This window comes from Andrena cerasifolii, chromosome 7 (assembly GCF_050908995.1).
Source record: "Andrena cerasifolii isolate SP2316 chromosome 7, iyAndCera1_principal, whole genome shotgun sequence".
Lineage (NCBI taxonomy): Eukaryota > Metazoa > Arthropoda > Insecta > Hymenoptera > Andrenidae > Andrena > Andrena cerasifolii.
Window position 1 is genome coordinate 15,543,402 of NC_135124.1, and position 23,191 is coordinate 15,566,592.

Here is a 23,191-nt window from a genome sequence, read left to right on the forward strand (position 1 = left end):
AGATTCACAGCTGCTTAGAATCCAGACCACTCGCTCGCACGAGTCTAGCAGCGATAAATGCGAGACGTGATCGAATCCCCGGGCTTACACGTGGTAACGCGTCGAAGCCGCGAACTCACCGCGTACGTAACAATGCCTGATAGACTGTCCGAGACCTATGAAAAGCCTTTTGATTCCGACAGCCATAAATTATTCATCGGAGAAGCACGAATAACGCGTAAAGATCGAATACGATTATCAGCGAAACAATGGATCGTCGAGCTTGTAACGCGCGACGCGATACAATTATCTTTCCGAGCGACGAAAACAGCCTCTGGATCGCGTTTTCGCGCTTAATCAGGCCGGTTACGACTTGCAGTCCTCGAGAAGCATTATCTTCGAAAAGCAGGAAGTTGTAACCTCGACATAATATCCTGTTTACTCCGTAAACGACCTGATAACAGGCATAATTTCGATTCCGCCGCGTTGTCGGAGCTAGTGTACCAAGGAGAAGCTCCGCGCGAGCAAGCCTGCACTCCTCGTGGCGCGTATGTAGAGGAAGTGCAGCATATTTGGAATACCGAAGTATCTAATAAACTAGTAACGCTATTTAATTTGTAACACCGTAGATAATAGGGGCTAATGACCTGTTAACTAATCACATTTGTGGATGAACCCCGCCATTTTCACATTTTCGACTTAATCTGCAGAATAAGAAAGCGTCAATCTGCAAAACTTTTTCAGCAAGTATTCAATCGTTCCAATCATGGTTAGAAGATGTCAAAACTTTGGAGTTAAACACTTAATCTATTCATTTGCATGTTCCTTCTGTGGTTCCGTGTTAGTTCTGCGATAATTTCGAGAATACAAAGTGTGACATGAAATTTTAAGTTTCAATGCCATGTTGCTAATTCGGAATAGTTAATTTGGAATAGTCTAGGCGCTGTCAATTTATAGGTATTTACCTAAAATTGTTTCTATATTGTGATTTCTGAGCCTGATTAAATCATAAAAGCAAATGATTTTATTATCTACATGTTTTTTTAAGTTTATAAAGTAAAGGTAAATTGTAGTACCGGTATTCCAAATTACCTGTACCTTAAGGAAATCGATACTTACTGTCACTTTTCATTTAGGCCAAAGTTTCAGTTGCTTTTTGTTTTCTATTATTACTGAGAGTTTGAAATATAAAAGTTTATTAGTTTCCCTACGATATTATCCAGTTTTATTTCTTACCACCAGCTTCCGTAATTTTTCATTCGTCTTAATCAAACTGGTATTCCAAATATACTGCACTTCTTCTACGCGACGAGGATCTGCCCGCTGGAAGGATCGATCGCCGCTAATTCCCCTGCCGTTAATTATTTTCCACGGAACAGCGAGTCCCGAGCGGGCGGACGTCATCGTTACGAAACCCGGCTGCACTTACTCGGTTTCTTGATAATCTTTGGCCCAACGACCCGTTCGACACAGCGCGCGGCGGGCACGCTCCGCGCCGAGGCAACGAGGAACTCGAGATGAGACTACGATGACGCTGGTCCGACGGAAAATAGCTCCACGGTAATCGCATTCCGCTTTATTACTCACGCTGCGAGATTACGCGCGCTCGCCCATCGGCGTACTGCTCGATTCGATGCGGCGAAAACAACGCTCGCGATACCGCCGAACACACTTTCCGTCTCTGTGCTACTTAGTCGCTGCATTCGCGCCCATTCAGCGCCATGTGGCCATCGACAGGGAGAAGATAAAAGGGAGAGAGGACAGGGAAACGCTGCGACGTGTCTTCCCGACGATGTGGAAAGCAATAGTGTTGTTCGGCTTACTGATAGCTGCTTTACGTTGACGACAGGTTTCCCTGTTCCAAAGTGCGCGGTTATCGCAAAATCCGGGAAAACCACTCACCATAATGGCGATCAGATGCCTGTAGTCGTATGGAAGCGGCCCGTCGCCCCTCAGGATGAAATGTTGGGTACGAAGGAAGTGTTCCAAGTACGTGGGATGCGAGGCCATCACCCTCGAGACATGATCCAGCCTGTTGTTCTGGAGGAACGCATCCATCAACAGGATATGAGTCTGTAACGAGAAAGATTGGTGGTCAGAGAGGTCACCTAAGCGTGGGAAGAGAACAAGTGACAATGATATCTTGCGGGGGGATATACAAATATATTTTGTAGATTTTTCGGAATATGCAAATATACAAATCTACGGGTTCAATGTTGTTTTGGCTCTTTCCCACGTGTCCCCGATTTCCCTCCCTTCAGGCCCCCACCTATTTCCTCACTAAATCTCATCGTCGGTATTAGAAAGTTCTCGCGTCACTGGAAGACGTAGCCAATCAAGGGAGACCTACGGGGATCGTTCGATGACCCATTTCCCGTAGCGGTGTGTCGAAACCGAGGTAACGAACGGTGATCGCATAATCGCGTTAATGGCAGAGTCGCGTCTGTCCGGGCAACTGGGTCGCCGCGGAAGCGGCCCCCGAAACTCAGGTGTCCGCGTTGCATCACACGGGCCCGACTAGGTGGCCACTCGTGTGCCTGCTACCATCATACGCGAAAGAGCCCGTGAAACCGATAGACACGCTGGCGTCGTGTCGCTCCCGAAACGCAGATGCGCGAGCTCTAAACTTAGATCCCGCCTCGCGTCGCTCTCTCCATCCTTTCGACGCTTGCTCCTTTTTCCTCTCCACGGTGAGGGGAACTCGACTTCGTGCACCCACAGCTGGTGTTTACAGAAGCTTCTTTCCCTGCTTCGATATCGCCTGGCGGCGAGTGGTAATTGGGGTCATGAGAAGAAGAGAGAGTTCTCCAGGAATAGGCAAATTTGTTCGAGCCCTGCTCCCTGATAGGTGGGCGATAATGACGCTAATTAGAGGGGATTGGTGGTGAGTGATTAGTGCGATGCTCCGATTATCAAATGCTTGATGCCTCTCGGCCCCAACCGCGAGCTCGAAATTCCAACGCGAAAGCCACGGCTCTCGAAGCAGAGTTTTTCATCGCGTGCTACTGGCGCTCGTGCACATATCCGCGGCGCGAGTACAATATTAATGCGAGCACAGTTACCGGCCTTGCGGCGGGTCGACGACCCGCGGCCGAACAAATTAAACGGGAAAGGCATTTCACTCGGAACAGAGGCTGGCTTTCGCCACGCGGCGAATATCAATGCGCGTCGATTCGTCGGCGCGGGGGCGGAAGTTTGCTGGCGCAGCGAGCGCCCATCGCTCTTCGTCGCGTGATTAAAAATATCAAAGGGACGAGGAGGCTGGGGCTGAGAGCGAGCCCTGTGACGCCTCTCAGGCGTTAATCCAGTCAGCGGGAAATGTTTCTGCCCCTGTCCCGCGAGCGCTGCTTCTCCAGCATCCCATCTTCCACTCGCGATGTCCCGAGGAATCCGGAACCGTTGGTTATCGACAACGATCTCGCGGGACGCCTCTTGCCGGAGAATTCGAATGGAAATGGCGAAGCCATTACCTGGTGGCACGGAACGTGATTTAGAACCACTTGGTCGACTTTAGAACCGTGTTGCACAGGAGAGTCTCGAGTAGCTTTCTTACGAGACGCTACTGTTCCAATCGCACGCCCTAAAACCTTCCCATCGGTGCGATTGAAAGTGACGTTGCAGCCCTGACTCAGATGCTTCGATGCCAGAGCTAAGTACTTTGTCCCCGCATAAGAGGTGACAAATTGGAGTAGGATTCATCACCAACGCGTCAGAAGATAACAGCACGGATGAATCCTACAGTCAAGACCTTCGGAGCGAAGAATAGGAGCGAGAAGAAGCGATCGTGCATACCTGGTGCTCTTAGTCATCGACAGCTGATCGGCCCTTAAACTTTCAAACGACTTCTTATCAGCGCAGAATTCCGTAATTGCGCGAAGCAGTTAAGGCCAGGCGGTGTCGGGAGGTTCTACGGAGGAGACTGGCTAACAGTTTGATGGATTCTGACGACGGACCTCCGCCGAGGACGTATTATACCACCTCGATGCCACCTCTCTGCTGAACTTTCGCGATAAGAAGCCGTCTCGCGGGCGAAATGAATAAAGAGCCGCGGTCCGTGAAAATATCGGAGAATCGACGGAACGATAACGCGATAGGGGCACAGATAAGTGAATCACAACGGGATATTGCATGGCATTTCCTCGAAATCGTTCATCGACTCGTAGAACTGTGGACGAGCATCGGTGGCAGGGAGAAGAGGCCTGCTCGAGGTCCAGGTAGCTGAACTGGTAGAACAGTGACTAATGAAAGATTCAGGTTAGAACCCAACAGCCCCAAGGGACCTTAAGGCGACTGCGAGGCTTAGAAACCAGGAGTCTGTTGACGAATCCTACAAACGAAGGGGTCAGGTTGCAATACCCAAACTGGTTACCTCCTCGTCCCTTTAAACGCCGGAGGAAGGAATGCCGAATGGAGGAATCGTCCATCGGGGAGGTGGAATCAGTGGCCTCTGCCACCAGCGATCAGCTGCCCGCGAATCAAGAATAGACGGTCGCGTCATCAGCCACAAAAGTATTACTTAATTAACCCGCACGCGAGATTTGGCAAGATCCCGACGTGGATTGTCCCGGTGAAGCCCTCGAAAGCTGCAGCCAGCGCGCGAGGGAGCCTCCTCTTCCGAGAACTCTTTTTCGTTTGGCAGAAGCCCCTGGCAAAAAGCCCGCTCCCAGCTACCCTGAGACTTGGTGGCGAGCCTCGTCGCGTCCTGGCTTTCCCGTGTTCCTCCAGCGTCCATCTCCCCTCCCCACCCGCGATCCTCCCCCACTCGTATGCTATTTTCCTTCCATCGCGCAAGAATCCGTCCCCCGGGACTCGTTCTCGAACGACGACCAAACACGCGATAACTTCCCCGGGGAAGCTTTTCCCTGGACGTGAGATAAAGTTTGGCGGAGTTCTTCGCTTCATACGGCTCGGAATTGAATTGGATGGCGTTAGCTCGGGGTTCCGGCAAGTTTGTTCAGGAAATCCGGGTAAAATGGGACACCGAGGCGTGGGCGTTGATGGTAGCTGCTTGCTAGGTGAAAGATGCTAATAACGGAGTCGCTAACAGCCTCCGTTTCGGCCGCGCGGTGTGTTCACCAAGCTTCTAATTTTTCCCAACAGGTCTGTTTATATATATTCCCGTGAGAATTTGTGGCTTCTAAATTGGACTCGCGTGTCTTAAACTGGAACCTCCGATTCCTTTTCTCTCGGGGAGTTCGCGATTAGGTATCTGTCTTATTTCTCCCTTTCTCTTCCGAATTCTTACTGCTTTCCACCATAGCGCGAGTTCGGCTCCGAACTGATTACATTTTAAAACCCAGAGACACGTTTCGACGGTCCAAAACGTTGCCGAGCTTCAGGAAGCCACCCAACTCCGTCTCTCGAGACTTTCTAAAACTCTGATAACACGACCTAACGCCACTTCTATCGTTCCCTAAATGCCTTCTGCTGTCCCTAGCGGCTCCCGACCTCTTTCCCGAGACCCGAGATATTCGAAGGTAACTAATGACGCCCTGGGAGCTTATCGGAAACCTAAATGCAGAGCCCGGCCTCTAGTGGCCCCCGTTAATGACACTGGATTGCCACACGCCCGATCCCGATCATCGTAGACATCACCGTCAACCACTAGGTAGCTGCGAAGCCGAAAAATCGTTCGCGCGTCAATGCTACTCGCGCTGTATAAACGGCGGCCGCGAAACGAAGCGCGATATGCAGGGCTCTAATTATAATCGCGCTATTCCCACCTCTTCGAAGAGAAATCGATGACGATGATCTCGGGTGGTGACACACGAGCAACAAAAGAAGCTCGTGGCAAGACAAACAAGATTAGAGGACGGGAATAGCGCACGGGGACCCGGTTGCGTGGGCGTCCGCACAAAAATCTAGAGACGCGGTAGCGTCTCGACGCCAAGTACAGGGAAGAAAGTACAGAAAAGAAAAAGACACCCTGTATAAGTCGACGCTATCATTTACCAGGCTATTCCAACCTAGCCTGAAACTTATTTCATTAATATCTCATCACGCCTGCAATATTTCCTAAATTTAAAGACATTTTTCTTATGTAAACCGCATATAAGCTTTCGATTAAGACCAACTTCAATTAAATCGGTCCTCGCATAACGGAGATATCGTAATATCGTCTCATGAATCTGTCAGAAACGGTAAGGTTTTTTCTCCTGATTCTCCAACCAAATTTTGTCGACATAATACGTACACGCGTTGCACGCACACCTTCAGCGAAAAAGAAACCAACACATGTTTCGTTCTTCGTTCGTCGACTCTCGCGATTATTCGGCCGGGATCGTCGTCCGTCAATAATGTTATAATTGGCGCAATTTTTGTATATCATTAATTTTGATTCTTTTAGATGGGTTCATTAAAATGTCCGCGATATGAGTAATGGAAGCTATGAACACAGCATTTTAGCTGTGTATACGTAGTTGTATCATGTTAAGCGCAGTTGGAAAGCACCTTTATGCACTTGCAGCTCATTTTCATTTCACATATTTTTGTTTATTTTGTAATTATTATTATCTTCTATTTTTCGTGATTTATTTGATTTCATGTACTTGGCGTAATTTTTTTACTTTTTTTAAAAGTTTTTTATGGGGATCTCGCTTAGCGCGCGCACGTGTTTAGCAAGCTAACGCTGGGATTATACACGGCACTCTTCCCTAAGATCCTCCGCGTTTCTAAACCTCCGAGCACTCCTCTGTTCACAAGCCTCCTCGCATAATGATAACTCTCTTTCGAACTCGATATCCCAAGTCAGAGATATATCGGTGCCCTCTGAAAAACGCATTTCACGCCGCCGTTTATCACGACGCACGATCCAATATTTACCCCGTTTTTGCAACGGCTCAAGGGGGTGGAAAGTGAAATGTTGTTTTTCCCGTTCCGACCGATAAAGAGCCACCCCCGATCTCGCATCCAACCTCTCGCCCGTCCTGGCGCGATCGAGTCAACGCTCGAAAATTTCATTACGATCGTATCGCGGCCCACTGATCCAAGAAGGTTATTAAGAGCGCTAAAAGCGGCGCGGCCGGGCCGCGTAACGTTGCTTGTCGGTTAGTTTATCAGCGACTCGAGCGATGCCACGGCTCGCGCAGGAGGAAACAAAGGAGCCATTAGCCCGGCGGGGGCGGGCGTTCCATGGGCTCTTTGTGTGCCCGGTAATTGACGGTGCTCCGAATACACGGATTCCGTTACAACAAGCACTGCGCGGGGAATATAGAGCGTTTTGACGCGGTGCTTGCATTATTCATCCCCGTCTCCCTTGGTAACGAGACACGTGGTCCACGAGCACGGGATGGTCCTTAAATTACGTATGGCTTCGGGGGGGAGGGGGTCGCGAATTTCTTAAGTTGTCTTAGAAGGGGGAGGGGGAGAGTCAGGTAGCGTCCTACGTAATATTTTTTTAAATTGTTTCACATGTTTGTTATTAATTTGTGTTTAAATGTATTTAAAAATATATATTTTATTTCTTTTACTTTTATTATGTTCAAAAATATATTTTACTGAATTATATTATGTTAAAAATTAATTGTTTTGCGCATAAATATGATTAACATATTAATTACATGTAAATAACTGTATCTCAATGGAAAATTGATTTTTTACTTTTTCTCCCCCATACACTCGCTACACTGGCGCCACGAAGGGGAAGAGGAGAGGCGCGGGCTGGAAATACGGAAGGATTTTAATTGATTTTGTGAAGCAGCGAGGCGCGAGCTGGCGGAGAGAGTAGCTTGGAAGCGCACGTTTCCGGGACGGTTCAAAGGCGATCCGTTTAAAGAGCAATTGGAAAAAATCGCGTCGTTAGGAGCAGATGTTGCCCTGAGCCGAGGGGGCTCGTGAAATCGGTCCAGCGTGGACATTTTAAGGTCTCCTCGTGTCACGGCTACCGGCGAGGAGGAGAGCTGAAAAGGTCGACCCAATTTCGGGCGAGCTAAGCGTGAACACGATGTTCCGTAGCTCCACGCATGTCGGAGAGGGTGCGGAGCTACGCCGTATAAATCACGAACGATATTCTTGTGGAAATATCGGCGGGCATTCGACCGACAGTCGTTTCGTCTTTTTCTGCGCGCTCGTCCTCGACATGTTTCGTCGACAGGACCTTGTGGAAGAGTTACGAGAAGCCGAGGCAGCGGCGTTACATCGAACAGCGCGTAAACACGATGTTGAATGCTTTTGGGAGTGCGGTTCATAACTCGTTGCGAAATTTCGGAAGACAGAAGACACCTGTACATGCCATCGTCCTTGAGTGACGCGATATTTTCCGTTCCGCCACAAATATCCCGGGATTCCGTGGCTCGAATGCTCTAACGAAAACAACACGCCTCGCTTCGGTAGATAATGCCAAAGAGGCGATAGAACGCCGCGGCAGAAGAATAATATAATCGGAATAGCAACGATACGTCCGCGGAAGAAGGTGGGAGAAACAGCGCCGGGGAAGGAGGAAAGAATAGGTGGAGAGTCGTCTAAGCGACAAAGAACGCTCGGGACGGGGTAATACACCGGAGAGAACTCGATTATAGGAAGCCTTGTGCCATATTATTCCGTGTATATCACTCCCACGCGCGCACAAGTTACGCGCAGCCACTCCAGCCTCTGAATCTTAATGGTAGCCTTTAACAGAGGCTTAATAAAACAAGAAACACGCATCGCCGGTGTGCTCTATCAATAAACGATGGAAGAGTACGTTGTCCCGTGGGTGGCTGGGGATAAATAGCGGGAGAGAATAAAAACGAAACGACCCGGAGGCGTTAATGGAACGAGCAAGTAACGCCGCGTAACGTTCGCGCGGCACATGCGGTAAACGTTGGAATAATCTTGCGCGGAGGTCGTTCCGAGTGTTGCAGTTAAATTGTTTATCGTAACGTGGCATCGGTACGGTTTGTTAAGAGCGCTAGGCCGCTCCTTCCCTCGCGGATCCAACGACCGTTGACCCGCGAAACCAGCAGGCCGGAAAGGGGAAAAATGATGGTTCTGTCGCGGTCGCGAATGCGTCAATTATGAAACTCGAGGCACAAATGGGAATTACGGTAGCGTCAAAGAGCCAGCGACGTTTACGACCTCTACGTGACTAAATAGACGATAAGCAGCGGCGCAAAGAGCGGAAGGGGACGATAGAATAATATCGTGGCGCAACGCCCACGCCCAGCGTTAATCGCAATCATTTACGGAGAGATACGGCTTAATTAAGATCAACGATTAAACGGACGGCGGCAGTTCCGTACGTGACAACAACTGGGCCCGGAGAGGGCCCAGTGAGCTTGGAAACTCTGCGCTTAGAAGCCTGGCAGCATAGGCAGCGTGAAATACGGAGATGAGCTAAAAAAAAGTAGGAATTTAAAATTCTAGGAACCTAAAAACCCTTCAAACTGCCAGAGACAACAGGAAAAACATCCCTCGAGACTAAACACCATCAGATTCGATAAATTTCGCGAGAAACGCGCGCGTCGAGGATTGCCGTCGCCGGATGGAACGCCACGTTAGATTCCACATCCTTTTAAACCGCTTATCTTTATTCCGCGGGTGTAAAGTCGCACGCTCTCGTGGCGCTTGTTTGCCGCGTCGAAAACAACCTATCCCGGCTGCCACGCGGTCCCGAGTGTCACTGGCCTTATCGTGCGCGGGTACGCCGAAGGGTCCAGAGGCGCCACGAATTCGCAAACACGAATTAAAAACCGGACGGGCCGGCTCTCGTGGGACTCTGTCGGGCGGGACTCTCGTTGCCCGGAAGGAGCCGGTGACGCAACCGCGGCGCAGATACGCCCGGCCGGAGAGCGGCTTTAAATATGTAATTTTTTTTTGCCAGCCAGCTCGAATCGATACACACGGCCGCGGTGCTCGAATGTGGAGAAGGAGCCCGGCTGATTGTGAGGCGGGAGAGGAGTACAAGGCCGTGGAAAAAAGTCGAGTGTACGGCTTATCTTGTTTTCGATAGGACGCCAAGGACGCGTGTATCGCGCTCCCGTTTCATGCTCTTTCGAGAGATCGCGCTCGACCAGAGGGGAAGAATCGAAAATACGCCGATGGCGGGGTATGGTGATTGATACTGCGACGCACCGGGGGACAACAAGGCAGCAAGCGGCTGAGGTATAGGTATACAGAGTTTTGTTTTGAAATCGTGGGGTATAGGAATTATTTTATGGCCCCGCGAGAATCTTGACGGATCAATTGCAAAGCCGATTTTGTAAATGCCGAGCGGATAAAGTATCTCGAGAGGGGGTCGTCTGTGGAATCGGTGAGGAAATGATCCAGCTCGTTTCAGGTCACGCGAGCGCGCGGTTTCGCTCGGCCGACGTATCGATACGGTGTGTCGAGGCGAGACGAGCGCTCAAGGTCGCTGGGTAAAATCCGATAGTATCGTTCCAGGCTCGAGGCGGCTGTCGACGATTGCTAGACGGCCCTCGTCGACAAAGGGAACGCGGAGGGAAGAATAACAAGGGGTGACAGAGCCGCGGAGAACGGAAAGGGAAGAGCGCAAACATCCCTTGGAAAATACGAGGACGCGGGACGCGAAGCTGTGGAAAATGAGAGGCACGGTGGGAACAAAGGAACTTCGCGAGTTCGATGCTCTTTTCTTATCAGTGGACGAGACTGTTACACACTGCTAAGCTGCTGTGAATCCTCATTGGTCTGCCTGTTCTCCCCGACGTCACCATATCGATTGCCGACACTACACGTGATATCAAACGTGTCCCTCGGTTTCCCTCCTCTTGTGCACAGCCATACGCGAGCTCGAACTTCCCCCTCGATTGTGCACTCTCGTAGTTTCTACCCCAGCGGCCGATTCGGGGACGAAGAGAACAAATGCCAAGAATCATCGTCGCTGCGAGGAGTCGGGAGAAGATCCACGAGAAACGGGCTCCTCGGCGTAGGATCTAATATACAAGGTAAAAGACACGCGTGGTTTTATTACTAACGGAGCAGATGCAGTAGACAGTACCGCGTTCCTCGAGTAGAACTGAAGGGTTCGGCCTCTCCTGCCAACCGAAAACTTTCGACTACGTAATTCGAGAATTTATCAAAACTGGTGTCGCGCGAATATACACAACGCGATAGATCGAAACCACGTCGGAGCTGATAAGGGAGAATCCGAGACTCGTGAACATGCCTAGCAAATGAGCGTTGAATTTGATTAGGCCAATCCGCTACGCGACACAAGCTCGTATATCTAAACCTGTTTATAGAATATTAAACATCTAACGCTTCTCCTGTTCCTCCTCTATCATTCCGAGTCTCCGAGTAGTCGCAGCGACAAATTCCAGAATCACTGGCCGCAGCGAATCACCCTTGGAAATTCGAAGATGAACCGCGACGAAGTGCGGAAGAAAAAGGCGACCAATTGCGCTGATCGAGTACAATGTTACGGGCGCTACTCGACAGGGGCCATGGAAAAAAAACCGGTCAAAGAGTAAGTCACCGCGCGAACAATGGCTTTCTAACCAAGATGGGAGGCGCGAGCGAGGGGCCAAAGCGAGGATCGTAGCTCGACGAGGGCCCCTGATAGATTCCAGACGCCACGGAGTCCACGGGCATATAACGGGGTTCCTGAAGTATGGTCGGGGCCCGGGACATAAAGACGTCGAAAGCAGCGGGGAATGGGCACGCCGCACAGTGGGGAAACTTCGCGATTTTATGGCCAAAACCACAAAAATAAATTTTTGAATTCCACAAAATAAATGCAAATGTCAATTGAAGAAATATGAGTATCAAATGCCACCAATTTTACTGTTAAATGTTTTAATACAAAGCTCGTATAGACTCGCAAATGTTTATGTTCATGTGAGGTTAGACCGATCGCAAAGAATTAATCCAGATTTTCAAGTTGCTTCAAACACTTATATTGTGTTATCCAAAGATTTGAAAATAATTTGAGGCATGGATTCAATTCCTGGTGGTGCGTAAGATATCTTCTTGTCCTCAAAATTATTATCTTTCGGTTTTTAATACGTAATTTGTAAGAATCAATTTAAAATACATAAAATAGTTATCAATCCCATAATATCCTGCAATGATTTTCATTTCTATTTTACGTTTGACTATTTTGATTCTCTAAATACAATTATTAATTGCTAATAGTTGCTAATTTTGTAATTATACGCATTTTTTAAACACGATCCAGTGTGTCTTGTCTAACATACGACATAATTGTGATCGAGACTGATTCACATGTTATACGTTACAAACCTTTTTATTCTTTTTTAAACGATTTTATTCAGCTTCGATCCTCTGTTTGATTGTATGTAGTTAGATGCGATAACCCTTCTGCTATGCCCTGCTATACTGTAGCATAGGCATGCTCTAACAAAGAAAAAAGTGTATAAATAATAAAAAAATCTTTATCGTTCGTAATTTTTGTTAGTGCTGTTTTTCGGATAATTTAGTTTCTCATATGTATATTAGAACGTAAAAGTACCGAATTTTATATATGAAAAATAAGTTTTCAGATTTTGCCCACGAAAATGGATATAGTTCTTCAATTCACATTTGTATTAAATTTGTAAAATTAAAAAATTTCATTTCTGTAGTTTTGGCCATAAAGTCGCAAAATTTCCCCACTGTGCGGCGATATTGCGGAGTCGTCATTGAATATTTGATTAGTCCCCGCGATACCAGCGAGCGCGAGGCGTTAATCTCGCGAGCCAAGAAAAACAATCGTTAAAAATCCTTCTTGCACGATCGACGGCCGGCTGAGTCACTCCAGAATCAACGTGTCAGAGACTGCGGAAGAGTGGGTTACAGTCTGACGGTATATTAACCAATCGCGTATAATAGCGGCCTCGAACGAGGGCTTAAGAGATCGAGCGAAATATATCGATTGATAAACCCCCCGCCGGGGGCCGGCGAAATCGGTGTTTATCCGTGGACAGCGATCGACAAACATGTTTATCAACGGGCAATCGCGGTGAAACTTCAACGCTCGCCGATGATCCGACGCGGCGATAAACGAGGGCTCTCGGTATGAATGTACCAACAAGCATAATTTCGTGAACATGGAGGAGCGTTTCAGGGGAATGATGCAACCCGTCCATCGATCGTTCATTTTGGATTAGATGGGTAGCCCCCCCTCTGGAAGCCCCGGGGAGCTCCGTGTAGGTTCGGTGGCAGGGAACAGAGAAACGGCAATAGTTGCTTCTGTAACGTACGATTATTAGCTGATTAATCATAAGTGTACGTGATGTGCGATCGATACCTGACAAACACCGCGCTGTTTCCGGCCGCTTCGCTAAGGGGGTGGGGGAGCGTGACCCGTCCTCTCGGCCCAGCAACCACGAATATCACCCAGGCCCCTGGGGGACGAAGAACAGAAAGCAAACCCCGGGTTGATTCATCGAGGGAAGAGGTTTCGTGTGTCGTGTTACTGATGACACAAAAGAAAGCAGAGGAGGACCTGCGGCCTCGCGCGGTCCTCGGACCTGTCCCCCCGGCCCCGAGGACCCCGGAGGAGCGAAGGCGGCCTATGACCGCGCGCAACAACATCGGGAGAACCAGAACCCAGATCTCCGGAACCGGTTTCGCGGTTGAAAAACAATTTTACGATCACGGGGGAGAGAACGGCCCGGGGAGAAGGGAAGGAGATTCGACGCGAGAGTGTCTCAACGAGCCACCATGCCCAGAACGAGGAATATATACCCGTCAGCCTCGAGAGCGGGCAGAATGGGAAGGATTAAGCGGGGGAACAGTAGGGGGAACGCTAGAGTTCAGCGAGTTTGTCGGTAAAAATAATCCAAGAGGATCCTCTCGTCGGTTAACTCGATGCCCGATTTCGCGCGAAATGAATGGACAGAAACGGTGGATTCTTTCCAGAATCGTAACCCGGCTCGGCGATTGCGTAACGCGGCGGCGGAGAAAAACATTAGAAATGCAAAGCTACGATCGAGTCGGCCGACACGCACCGCAAACTTGTCTTGTAATGACTACCGTGAATGCTACTGGTCGCCACTGAGCCTAACATTATATTCCTGCCCGCGATGTCTCTCGCTCGTCCACGCGCTTTCGCACGACTCTCCGCGATTCCTCAGCCGAACGGAGAAGCTGCGCGTACGTACTCCGTTTAAGACGCCTAACGTTTATGAATGAAACCGAGAAAGCGTAATATTTCCGTGCGAAGCCACGGAACGGGCACGAGGTGGAGAACGTGACGGGCTAAATATCTCTGCTGGCCACCGCCAGCAGAGCCCCGCCGTCATTACTCGAATAACCTTTCCATTCTGATTCCCTTCCGGCGCAAACGTGACTCCGGCGGAGGTGTTCGTCGCGTCGGTGGGTGGCAGCTTCTTTCTACGGCCGAGTAATTGCTGGTTCTTTTTTATACTTCGCGTTCGCGTTGCTCGAATTAATTGGCGGATTATCTAACCGAACCAGGCGACTAGTCCTGTGGAAGCTACTCGGATGACGGTCGTCGTTAGCGGTTCGTTTCTCTACTTCGGTTGTGGAACTGACTATAGATTGCAATAAAAAAATATATAAAAACAAATTATGTTGAACGATTTTACTAAAAATGCACTAAAACCTATAAATTAATTATTTTCTTGTACTACAATTTCGATGGTGTTTTCTCACTTTAAATAAAATCGTGGTGCTGTATTAAATTGATTCATATTCTGTTATGAAATATCCCGCGCCACGATTTTATTTAATGTCAGAAAACACCATCGAAATTGTCGTACAAGAAAATAATTATTTGTTAGGTTTTAGTGCATTTTTAGTAAAATCGGTTAACATACATTTGTTTATATATATTTTAATTCTTTTAATATATTTTTTTTATTCTCCAGTTTTTAGTGTTTATGGATTTCTTAATATTTTCTTCATTTTTTATTATTTTCACGCGAGCTTACAAAGTTTCAAGACAATTGAACGGGTGGAAGTTAGTGAAAATAGATTTGTCAGATTTCAAGCATACACCAAACAAACAAAGAAACAAACAGCAAACACCAAACATACAGAGGATCGAAGCAAAATAAAATCTTTTAATAAGGTTGATTTAATATGTACGTTGGATTCTATTTCTGTAACAAATGGTTCTTCCAAATAAGATAGTGCGATGAAGAAAGGGAGTAAGAAGATATCACCGCAGTGGCGCACCCAGAGGGGGCTAAGGGGCCCTAGCACCCCCCAAAGAAGAGGCTTTGTAGAAAAAAAATAAACCTGGATTTTATTCTTTAAATAATTTTTTAAAATTACCTAATGAATTTTCTTAAATTTGCATTAAAATATATTTTATCCCTACAACTCGGCTCCCCTTAAGATTAAATCCTCAGTGCGCCACTGTATCACCCGTATCGGTCTCCAAACATAGAGCTCCCTCTTCCATTCGATATTCAACTAGCGTGTAGCTGGATCCAAGAGCCTCTAATATGCGAACGGAGTGATCAATTATTATCGTGCGATCACGGGAGTCGAGGAATCCACTGCGTAAACGCTCGACACGCGATAAGTTCGTAAATAAGCAAAACTCGCAGTTAAATCTATTTCAAATACGAGCGTGAACTTTGATATTCAATAAGCGCACGTGCCACTTATCTGCGCGCGGTTAATACAATTGGCAACAAAGTGTCCTGCCTGTTATTACGCATCGCGGATAAACGCTGTTCAACTAACGAATTTTGCATTCTCGATAAGAGCACGGTGTGTAACGCGACTGTGCAGCGTGGAGGAATTGCCGATGTAAAGGAGCACCTAATCCTCGCGAATTGCTCTTCGCGCAACAATGCAGAGGATCGAGCTTGCACAGGTAGGTACGATAAGGCGGCGATGACGTTCGCGGTTATTTTGCGAGGCAAAGAAACGTGTACACGCGAGGAGGAGGACTTAGTCATGTACCCCGCGTAAACAGCGTCTGACGAAATGCGGGAGAATTATAGAATCGTTAGCGTAAAAGTGGTGGAAATTGGCGAGTAGTTCGGCATTCTTTACGCAGCTTCCTCGGACAGGCACTGGCAGCGACAATTGCGAAAATATCCGTGTTTGTTGACAAGCGGGAGGCCGAAATTGTCAGTGGGGCGAGCCAAGAGCTCGCAACAGAGTAGACCGTCGCGCGTACCATTTTCGTGGACAGCCGCGGGCAATCTTTGAATTATACATCGTGGAAAAATATAGTGTCCGTTCGAGTGGCGGCGATAAGAAAATCGCAAGGCTATGAAGCGCGTTAAGGGGATCGGAGACATAAATAGCAGAAGTAAACGGCAACTCGGTGCGCTCGCCACCCGCGTAATCGGCTGGCGAATTACAAATTAGTGGCGCGAGAATCTAAAATTAAGATCGCACGGTTAGCTTGCGGCAAGAAAGCGACCTTTGCCTTGCACCTGAACTAATAATAATAATGACGCTTTGGGATGAACAAACACGTCGATAAAATTCTCGATATAAAGTGCAAAGGTTGGCAATAAGGCGGCCCATTTGTTGCTGTTACGCTCACCTCGCGATTGAAGTTGCTAGAATCGGAGGTTCCTCGGGCGGCCGAGGCTAGAATGGCCCTCGCGAGCTTACAGATGGGGCTTACAATGCTTTCGGATGATGAAACGCGGCAATAAAGTTGGCCCGGTGACATAGGGCAGCGGCTGACGCAAGAACGAGTGACTCCTGCGAGTCGTCCCTCGCCGGGCCTTTACCTGCTAGCGCAGGAAAGGGAGGAAACTGTTTTCGGCCACGCTCGGCTTATGAAAGCCCCGAGATCCAAGCTAGCGATTCAACCGCGCACGGAAATAGACGCGACGAATCTGCCAGGAGGCAGACAGGAGGTAACCGCGGTCGCCTCGAAACCTCTCGAAATTCGTGACTCGAGTGGTCGGGCCGCCACTTTTTCTATTTCAAATGGGAGAGCACGAGCGTTCTAGCGGGGGCAATTGATTACCAGCGACCATTCCAGATCTCCAATTTCTTACCCGTTATCGGGAGCAGCGCCTGAGCCCGCGGAATCGCGTGAAAAACGAGCCCAGATCTCGATCCCCGGCCGCGATAGTCTCGCTGGCTCCGCGAGATAACGCGACCGGTTCGAAGCTCCGCAGAGAACGGGGACTTAGGCGCGTGCATGGAGCCCGTAAATCGAATCCGTCGAATCAACTACCCAGCGCTGGCCATCCGACTTGGCTCGCGCAGTAGAATATTAAAGGGAAGTGTGCCGTAGCCGTGTGTGACTATCGTTGTTTAAAAAGAGCGAGCATTAACGTTATAATAACGAAGGCTTAATCAATTAATTCGATTGCACGCGCTCGGAATTTGTAGGTAGCTGTGCTTCGCAGAAGGTTCGCAATGCGAAGAGTAACGCGAGAGGGGACCGCGGTGTACCAACCGAATAACGTCCCTTTAAATGATCGGAGCTTTCTTTCCACTGCCGCACGTTGGATTGCTGAGAAAGCGAACGATCAGGTCGGGTCCACGCGACACCTTAACCTTACGATTCTCTATTTCTCTACCGTCGTCGCTCTTTCTATGCATGCCTGTAATCGTGCTCTAATTCTGCTTGGCGAGTCGTAAGGTCTCGGTGACTTTCCGAACGCGCCGGTGCCATGTGTCGCGCGAGCGAGAAAATGCACGTACGTGAGTAGCCGGGCGTAATTGCGAGAAACTACATGCCGAAAAGCCGGTCGATCCTCCCCCATGCGCTGTTACCAGGCGAGAAATAAAAAAGAAACGGGCCGTGGCGACCGGCGAATTTCGTCCCGAAGGGGACAGTCCAGGGGATCGAGGCAGCAGGGATAATGGTTCGCAGAGAGAAAGAGAAAGAGAAAGAGAGAGAGAGAGAGACGAAAATGGAATGTATCATAGTTATGTATGAAAAGTAAAAAGACTCACTTCATTTCCAATCTGACCCATGTTGGCGGCACCACCACAATTCGCGATCGTATCCGCCTTCGGGTAAGACTCGGTCACGTTAGCCACAGGAATTTTGGACGATTTTAATAAATACACTGCTTATAATATGTATAAAGATATAGCACGAAAGACTTCGGTAGTGCGTGTACGTCTGGTACGGGTAAAAACGACTCTGTCCTCGGTTTCTTAAAACGCCTCTTCAAAGCCTTCTCGCAGAAGGAAATAAAAGAATGACAATGCGGGAGGAGGAGCTCGGCGTGTCCCCGCGATGCTTTATAAAAAAAAAGAGTTGTTCACCGACGAGTTCTAACGGCGGGCGTTCCGTTGGGACAGGACGTCCGAGATTTAGCACACTCGAGGTACACAGGCGTGAAATTACCAGTCATAATAAATATCACAGAAATTTTGCTTGTACCCTGGCGCGGCTGAGGCTCGACTTTTCGTATGATCGTTCCGGCTATGGGCTCGTTGCGGCAGGCATAAACGGAGAGAATGAAATTCGATAGAGACTACGGATATATATATATATATATATCTGTTCACAACACCGACACTCAAAACTAAGGAGAGAAGCACAAGAATCAGGTTACACTGGACATTACGTGCAAGGATTTTCTATGATGAACGATGTGTACGGAAAGAGAGCCGGTTGCTAACTGACGATAACCGCTGCCTCGATGGCCAAGCCGAGCCGCGATCATCTGGTCGAACCGGCTTGGTGGGAGGTGAACAGCTGGAGGGGAGATTCGCCGGTTCTGAAGGCCTGTCATTGGTCGACAGTGCCGTAGCAACAGCGGGCGACATCCTGCTATCGCGCAACCTCAATTATGTCAAGCTGCGCTAGAAAACTATCATTTCGCATCGCGATCATTCGTTATTTACTGTAACATTCTGTGAATGAAGCGTGACGGGTAATAGAATCGACGAATACGCGATGTGTAGACGGGAAAGGCCGTGAATAGGTGGCGTTTCCGTGGGATAGGTGTAGATACGAGGGTGGCGCACGCAGGCGGCCGGCTTGATCAGCTGATGCCTTAGCAACAGGAGTACGAACCCTGCTAAAAATATCGGTCCCACCTGATTATCGGCACCGATGCAACCCGCAATGTGTTACGCGGCTTCGTGGTAAAAGTAAATGACAAATAACCGGGCTGGTCGCTTTTCCATCGGGCTTTCGCGATTCGAAAAGCTATCGGGAGAAAGTTTGGGTCGCCAGTTTCGGTGTGTGTCTTCAACTATGAGACGTTGGTAGCGAAAATGGTTGCTGTGCCATTTAAATCTTCGCATACGAATTTCATTATTGTTGTCAAGCAGATACATGTGAGATTAAATTCAGAGAAACTTGTGCTTCTGAAAGTATGTATGTTTAATTTGAATTTTGAATGCCCCGCGGCAGGGGATATTCTTTGATCGATGTTCTCGCGGATGATTTTGGAAAAGATATTCCGTCGATGTTCAAGAACCGGCGAGCTCACAGTCCTTGCATAATCGAAGAGAGTGTATTACACTTCGAAGGCGGTTGCGTTCGCGTTGTTTATCAGCGTTAATGAAAAGCCTGTTTCTCGGTGCTGGAGGGTAAGGAGGGACATTATCGCGATGGGTGTGTATGCAAGAATGCCGCGATTCGCGAGTGTTCATCGTAGCGAGCATTCCGTCCGGCAACTATTCGGATCAATGAAACCCGGCCTCTTTGTAACGAGGGGAGAGATGATGAAGAGCCATTCAGGGCCTTTAAGGTTCCTTTGTCTCCCAAGGACAACGTCGAAATAAAGACTTGGAAGGAAGCGAGGAAGGGCTCTCCCCCTTTCATTTCCGCAAAACACCAGCCTTTGTCGCGGGGCACGAGGAGTGTCGTGATGAGGAACAGCGCTTCAACATCTATGCAACTCCAACAAAAATCCCTCATCTTCACCAAACGTGTAAAAAAGAAACCCAGCGACAGATCGAAGGATACCAAAAATGCTTCGAAAGAAAAACCCACGCTTAATGGGTCTCAGCCACGTCCCTCAAGGATTATCGAGTCGAGTCGACTGTAAGGGGCGCCCGACGTTGTGCCCCTAGCAACAGGCACCATGGCTGCCACCCGTCGAGGACAGGAAAAATTCAGAGAGTCGCCCCTGAAAGCCAGCCCTGGCTAGTGGGCTCGTTACTTCAGTCGAGCGAGTAAATCGCGTGGCTGTTGGATCCGCGACGCGTTTCGATCCGGGTCCGGCTTAAACGACCCCTCGATCATCCAACGAAACAACATTTCCCGGGTCCGCGAAATACCTAGCGGCTTGCGATCGATAGGCGAGCGGCGCGTGGCCCACGAGCGCTGTAACGGGCCGAGGGAAATTCGCTCGGGGAAACGTAACAATGCGCTCATTGTTCCGGCGATTCGTATCGATTGCGCGTTACGATTTCCCGGTAGCGCGATGATGGAAGGAGGCCGTTCGCCCGGCCGAGTTCCCAGAAGGCGGAGAAGAGAGGAAGGCGATTTAAAGGGATCGCGAGCGGGCAGCTCTCGCCCCCGGAAACAGCCGCGGAGGCTCGATATAGCGGAGGGCACGTTTCAAGCGCAAACGCGCGTGCGGATCCATCTGGCAGATGGTTGTTCCGCGGAGCCGACAGTGGCCCGCGCGGGACAGCAACGGGAGTTTCTATTATTTCGTATTCCTGGGAGTGAGCATTTGGGCGAGGTTAGTATTGGAAGCCCGAAGAGGTCAACGCTCGGGAAAGCGCCTCTCGTTACGGCACTGCTATACGATATTATAGGCCCCGTCGCTCTGCGATCTCCCTCTTTCCCTCTGCCAACTCTCTCTTTCCCTCCCTCTACCTCGACACACGCTCCCCCACCCGCCACGCTAGTTTTCCTCTCTTTTTCCCACTCCCACTACAACCTTTTCCTTCTCTCCCGTCCCGCGCCAGCGCTAGCGCTCTGTCTCTCTCCGCCAGCTTTCTCTTATTCATTCCGCGCCTCGACATATCCCTCCGCGGCTTTTTATCCGCTTCCACGGCCCCCTCTTGCCGCCCCACCGTCCTCCTCCCCCATCTTTGTCCCTCTTTCGCGTGCTGCTCTTCCTCTTTCTCCAGCGCAACACTCTCGGTGGCTTCGTTTTGCTCCTGCTTTCTCCGCTTTTCCGCCTTTTTCTCGACGCTCCCCTCTCGTCCCTCCAAGCGACTCCATCCTACCACGCCGATCTGCTCTGTCGTTCCTCAACCAAGGAACCTTCTCCAGCGCCCGTTCCGTTTTCTCTCGCGGTGCGGCTTTCAGCCGGTCGCACGCGTTGTGCCGTTATAACGGGGAACAGAACCGCTCTCCATCCGATACGCAACGGTCAGGCAGCATCCGCTGCTTTCGCTGCCGAGGCTCGTGGAAACCGCCCCTGGATCGCGCGCGGTCACCGCTATCTGTCCCCCACGGGGTCCAACGATTACCCTCGATCGGTCTTTCGGTCAGTGGGATCGTCGTTCCCGGTGCTCTCGCGGCTAGGGGTTGCGTAAGTACACGCGAGATCCGGGGTCTCGTTTAAACTCGCCACGCGTTTCAATGCCTCGCGTGATTCCCTTATCGGCGCGGACAGTGATTCCACCCAGGGCTTGGAAATTGTTATAATATCGATTTCGGCTCTCCAAACGGTTATGAACCTTTATTCTGAGTAACTGTTACGAAGAACCGAAATTTCCAACTATTATCTGTTTCAATTACGGTTCCTATTTCCTTCCTCATATCGGTTCCATAACCGTTATTTTTTCGGTTCTATATCGGTTCCGAAACGGTTTTAGAATCAATTCTTTTATCGACTTTTCCGTAATTGATATCATTAATTATTGTAGCTGCAGATTGCTGTATATGTGCATATTCTTTACAAAATCCTTATAGAAAAAGAGGAAACATTTATACATATCATGTATAATAAAGCGTTGAAATAAATAATTCAGCTACATATTTTTTAAATTCACACACACTATATCATTCAGAATAGGATGTTTAAAGTTTCTCCTGTTTCTGTAAGGATTTTGTAAAAAAAAGATGAACACCTACAGCAATCTACAGCTACGATAATGAATGATATCAATTAGGGAAAAGTCGAGATCCCCATAAAAAACTTGAAAAAAGTAAAAGAATTACGCCAAGTACATGAAATCAAATTAATCACAAAAGTATAGAAGATAATAATAATTAGCATATAAAAAAAAGATGTGAAATCAAAATGAGCTGCAAGTGCATAAAGGTGCATACACAGCTAAAATGCTGTGTTCATACATTCCATTACCTATATCGCGGAATTTTAATAATGTGAAGATAAAATGTAACATCTAGACACTTGCCTAGATGTCCGCGGCCTGGAAGTCAAATACTTGGCGTGGCCAGGCAAGGTCAAGGTGTAAAAAATTTATTTGTGATCAATAAATTGATTAATTCTTTAATAATAAAGCAACCAATTCAAAAACTATTTAAGAAAGATATTTCCAGATGTTTAACTATTAGTAATTTTGTAATTAAATATATAAAGCTCTAAATGTCCGTATTTCTGCTCATGAAAAATAGCGATTAATGTATTGACCCAAGCTCGTGCAACACTCGCGTAAATGTTTAAATAATTTAGAATTATTTTGTTGCAACTATAGTACAAAAGTAACGCATATAATAATAAGAAAAATACGAAATGATCAGAAATGGGGACACGAGCAGAAATTGGGACATTCACCTTAACAGTTTTAAACAGTTATTTTCGGAACCGTTTCAAGCCCTGATTCCACCTGCCTCCACCTTGATCGATCGTCGTGCCCATTAATAATATCGATCTCGCGCAACGTTTCGCGACCAGCGGGCGCGCGTTAAAATCGTCGAAACAAGGCCGGTCGACGCAAAAGCACGCTAGGATCCTTTCGCGGCGATGAGTCACAGCGGACTCACGCGACCGAAGCGTATTGCACGGCAATGAAAAGTTCGCATTGCCAGCTATCGTTCCGCCGCAACGAGAAGCAAATCGTTCGTGCCGATCGACGAGGCTCCGAACTCCGATTGCGAAACCGCGCGACTCATCTTGGCCTTGCCGGATCCTGCCCACACCCTCAACGGACTCCTCCCCTCCCGCGCTATCATTCCTCCGCCCGATAGCGCGCAAGTGTTTTTAGTCACCGCGGTTGAAAATTACGCTCGTCGCGAAGGGCATTGCGCTTAATCACGACTTAAGTTACGGGGATGAGTCAGCGAGCGTGTCGTGGCGCGAAACGACGCCTGATAACGAAGTTATTCGGCCAAGAAGGGAGTCGGGAAATACGAGCGCAAGGTACACATGGGATCAGCCGTTACGAATGTCCTCGGTGGCTGTCAAGGCGGATGACGGGCGCGCACGTGTCGGAGGCACACGATCCCACGGAGCAGGGAGGAAAGGATAGTGTCGTGGAAAGCAAGAGC

General features: G+C 48.7%; 1 protein-coding gene across 5 annotated transcripts in view; it reads right to left on the reverse strand.

Moving 5' to 3' along the window:
- Sesn (Sestrin) overlaps nt 1-23,191 on the reverse strand; it is a 137,287-nt gene that overhangs the window by 10,633 nt on the left and 103,463 nt on the right. For all 5 annotated transcript variants that reach the window (XR_013086128.1, XR_013086127.1, XM_076817469.1 and 2 more), the window contains one exon: nt 1,882-2,052. Coding sequence is in view for 3 of the 5 variants with exons in the window: in XM_076817469.1 (XP_076673584.1) it covers nt 1,882-2,052 (171 nt within the window). In the remaining 2 variants the exon portion in view is untranslated. The remainder of the gene's footprint in view (nt 1-1,881; nt 2,053-23,191) is intronic.